We start from the raw sequence: 4,606 nt of genomic DNA, 5'->3' as shown, positions 1-4,606 counted from the left end.
CAGTTTAACGTTGAATATTATTTATGATTTTAACTTTATACACAAGTGCCAAAATACTATAATTATGTAATTGTATATTATAATCTGGCTTCCCAAAAGTTAAAAATATTTTTCCTAATGTCGACAATTCTTTCGGTATCGCTAACACTAACTTGATCTTACTCACCCACACAGATTTTCGTATCCATCTCCATTTTTGATACTTTTCAAACTTTTTAGCGAAATTTGTTTCAAAGGAAACACATTCGAATTCACACAAGCTACAAACTGGTTACTCGCTTGACTCACATCTTCGTTGTCACAATCCTCAAAAACATCTTTGGCTGTATCAAAGGCCGATACATTAAATATCACTAGAAAAACAAGTATATACAAGACTCGTTACAAAGGATTGTAAACGTGCTTTGATTTCACAGTCTTTTATATTTATAGTTCAGTACTAAGCTTATTTTTTCCTCACATACAAATAACATATATCTATAATATATCAAGAGTACATTTCTTGATTAAAAAGATGACAATAATAATCCATCATATGAAGATAGAGATATTAACATCTTGTCTTGATGGAACAACAAGTGATTGATTATTTTAAGTTGTTTTTGTTATACACACAAAACTACACAATGGGATATCTTTACTGCGCCTATCATGGGTATCGAAACCCAGTTTTTAGCTTATAAGCCTTCAGACTTACTGCTGAGCCACTGGTGGGAGAGAGCTTTATTTTTAGGAAACACAATAATACCGAGGCAAAAAAATGATAAAACTTGTATTCTTAGTGATCTCTTTACAAATCTCAAACCTATCTTTATAACTTATGTGTGTGCTTTTACTCCTGCTAAATTGAAGCCCGTTTAATTACATTTAATTTTGAAATAACAATAATAATTGAACTTTATAAAGAATTTTCAGCTAGACATCTGTTACCAGTTTAGGTCACAGACGTAAATATTGCTTGTATGAAGGTTGTTAAGCACGAAGCTACACAACGGGATATCAGTGATGTGACCATAACGGGTATCGAAACCGGGCTTTTAGCGTTATAAGATTTACTGCTTAGCTACTGAGGGGGGGGGGTAGACTTTATCTAGAAAACAGTGTCACTGTGAATATCACTTGCGTTTTACTTACCAGAAGGCGACACACATAAAAAAACTGTAGTCGTTGGTCTTATAACTTCTGAATGACTATATATATATTCTTAACGTATATACAACTTTTGAAAATGTTCCTAAATAAAAGAAGTCGAAAATTTTATAACTTCAGAAGGGGTAGACTTGTATGATGTATCACTCGCAACACTACCTTGTATAAAACATTCGGTCCTGGCTTTCAGATGGCGCTACAGAGACAAACAGCCGAAATATTCGGAACAGTCTTTTTAAGAAACATTTCCAGAACAGAGCCGGTAATTACGCCTTAAATCATCTCTTGATTAATAAACATTGTCATGAAATGTTCACATATTGAATATTTATTACAGTAAACTGATAATTTATTGCGGGCTACTGAATCGTAATTCAACAACGATCGTACAGACCCAGCGTAGTCGATCACTAAATGTTAACATTGTTACCGGTGCTTTAAATATACTATGAGATATTTTTACTCATATTTTAAAAGTAAAATCACACAAACAATTTCTTAATATCTAGCCCGACATGGCCAGGTAGTTAGGGCGCTCGTCTCGCAATCTGAGAGCAATGGGTTCGAATCCCCGTCCCACCAAGCATACTCGCCCTTTCAGCCGTGGGGCGTTATTATGTGACGGTCAGTCAATCCCACTATTCGTTGGTAAAAGAGTAGCCCAATAGTTGGCGGTGGGTGGTGATGACTAGCTGCCTTCCTTCTAGTCTTTCACTGCTAAATTAGGGGCGGCTAGCGCAGATAGCCCTCGTGTAGCAATATGTTGGAATGATAAATATTTCTACTACATATCTACTAACAAAACATAAAGTTTCACAACATTCCGTTTAATTTAAAACAACAAACTTTACGAAAATACTAATGTTGTGGTCATCAACACAGCAAGCCAGTAATAATGACATAAAAAAGCGGGGATTTAACAGTACTCTCTTCAGTGTTTTTACCACAAGCCTCGAGAACTGGTCAGACTTCATCTAGAAATGTTTGTAATCACGGTAATGAACAAAGCTCACATTTCTTATAATGTCGTCAAAAGTTCTGTTTTTATAATTAGTTTATAGTATTTATTGTTCACCAAGCACAAATTTCATGTTTTAACATTTGTCTCGAGAAGTTACAACATAAGTAAACACAGAGCACTTTACAACTACGGAATAATGTGAAGAAGTTATATTCAATATGTGTAAAACATTTAATATAGCTTGTACAATACCTACGGAACAATGCGTAGAATTTTTATTTCTTTTTATGTGTGTGTAAAGTATAACTTATACCTACAGAACAATTGGAGCGGCGTGTTATTTAGCTTTTTTTGTCAGTATCGAGTCAGTAATTCAGCAATAATTTAAGATCAGTTAAATATAAGTGCTGGAAAATACCCGTGTTACTATGGGAGTTAGCGAATCTGACGTGGTAAGCTTGAAGTAGTCTGTATCAGTATTGACAGAATAGGTTGAAATGCTAACACGTATGGTGACTGATCTACTAGTAAGAGAACCTAGGTCTCCTTCCCCTCCACTCAACCAAAAACTTCGAGAGTTCATTGTACCTACAGACCTGTGGAAAAAATTCATCGATTTACGTCACCACAGTCAACTCACCACCCCTGCCCGTTAAAAAGTTCGACGGTAAGTCAGTTTTTTATGTAACAGAGTTTCTTAAAAGTTTGGAAAGGCATGTTTATATTTATCAAGTACCCGAGAATATAGGGTCACTAGAATGGTGGAAGGCTTTCGAACACTGGGGTTAATTTGAACTCAGCGGTGTTAGATAATACAGAATTGATTAAGAAACTCTTTAGTAGAAGGTTATGCGGGGGAGTCACGAGATAGTTAGTGAAGTATTGCTGTTTGTCATTCGATATTGTAATTAATATAGAAACGTGATTTTGGAAAATTGTTCTTGTTGTTTTGGAAATAGGTTTTTTTTTGGCCTTTTTCCTGATTCCATTATTTGAAATAATTAATATTTTATTGTTCACTGGCATAAAATACCCACACTCCGCTGCGAGATTTTAGGGTTCCCCTCATGATTCAAAGAGGTCTCAGTGTACCAGTCAAGCGTCTCCATTATCTTAATTACATCTATAGCTACCCCAATTCTTTAATTGATTTGTCTCTTGCCATTTCCCGAAATTAATTAAACTCTTTTTTTGTTAAAGCAAATAGCTTTAATTTAGCTTCTCAAATTCGTTTTTTAACCGGTATTTTTATATGAATTCTTTCCATTCTTCGAATTCTCCAATATGCTCCGCTTCATATCTTTCTTCCCATGTTTGTGTTGAAAAATAATATCTGACAGAAAAGCTCCACTCATTCAGCAAGTGAGAATTAGAAAAAAATATGATATTTTTTCTACAGACCTTCAGGAAGAAGAATTATGAGGCTATAGGGCAAAAAATTGGCCAACAATCTTTTCAGCCAAATTAAAAAAATAATACCCAGGTGCACACCCTCAGAATCCCCTTAGTTTACGTGCAAAGTTTCAGGTCTCTAGGTTATTTCTTCTTGTAGCTATGGCGGTCAAACACACACATACAAGCTTTTTTTCTTGTTATAGATTAACATTAGTATCAAGTCCAGGCCAGACACATATTTATTAACTATGTTTTTGGAAAGTGATAAATTTTATTCCAAGTGTTGTTAAAATTTAATAATTGTTGTTGAGCCCTGGTTGTAGCGGAGCATTTTTGACCGTTAAGCAATGTGGAGATCACATTATATAACTTGTACAGCACCTACGGCACGAGATGGAAGTGTTTCCATATTTGTAACTCATATTTCGTTGTTTCTCGTAATTTGTAGCGCATATTGGATGGATTTAGACATTTTGACAAAAACATAGGAAAGAAAGTGACCATTACGTTTCACATAATAATAAAGCTTTTTATTTCAGTCAACGTTTCGCCATTGCGTCTTCATCAGGACTACTAATATAAAAACTGACTGTTGCGAAAATAAATTAACCTACATATATAAACTGAAATAAGTAAACCAACGTCCACTACACTTTATTCCATATTTAGCCCCAGTTCATCGCTAAAAGCTTTTATAAGCAATATTATTTTTGAATTAAAACAACCACAGTTCCTCCATTAAATGAAATAAGAGATATTAAATTGCTGTAATAACCAAAATAAAAATTAGCGATATTATCTAAGATACCTTGCTTAACACGTTTAATTTATAAGGATACGACAAAAACTAAAAAAAAAAAAAAATGTACAATTTGGTAATTGTCTCGGTTACGTCACAATATGGATTTTGTTTGCTACAATCCTGACATTGCTTCGTAAGAACTCAACCCTTTAAATTCGGTGACGAGGAACCGACTTTGAGACTAATAATGGCTGGAGACGGCTTAAATGGGTAATGAAGAAAAACTTTAATATAAGTTTAACATGACAGCAAATGTACAACGTTTCGTACCTGATGATGACAAAACCTTGTCGAAACGT

At 34.4% G+C, this 4,606-nt stretch overlaps 1 protein-coding gene across 2 annotated transcripts in view; it reads right to left on the bottom strand.

Annotated features, from left to right (window-relative positions):
* The window catches only part of LOC106473610, a 23,319-nt gene that overhangs the window by 3,366 nt on the left and 15,347 nt on the right, over positions 1-4,606 (bottom strand). For both annotated transcript variants that reach the window (XM_022402007.1, XM_013934292.2), the window contains exon 2: positions 167-353. In XM_022402007.1, coding sequence (XP_022257715.1) covers positions 167-353 — 187 coding nt within the window. The remainder of the gene's footprint in view (positions 1-166; positions 354-4,606) is intronic.

Source organism: Limulus polyphemus, unplaced genomic scaffold, assembly GCF_000517525.1.
Source record: "Limulus polyphemus unplaced genomic scaffold, Limulus_polyphemus-2.1.2 Scaffold6324, whole genome shotgun sequence".
NCBI lineage: Eukaryota > Metazoa > Arthropoda > Merostomata > Xiphosura > Limulidae > Limulus > Limulus polyphemus.
Note: the sequence above shows the minus strand (reverse complement) of the source record. Positions and strands in the feature narration are given on the sequence as shown.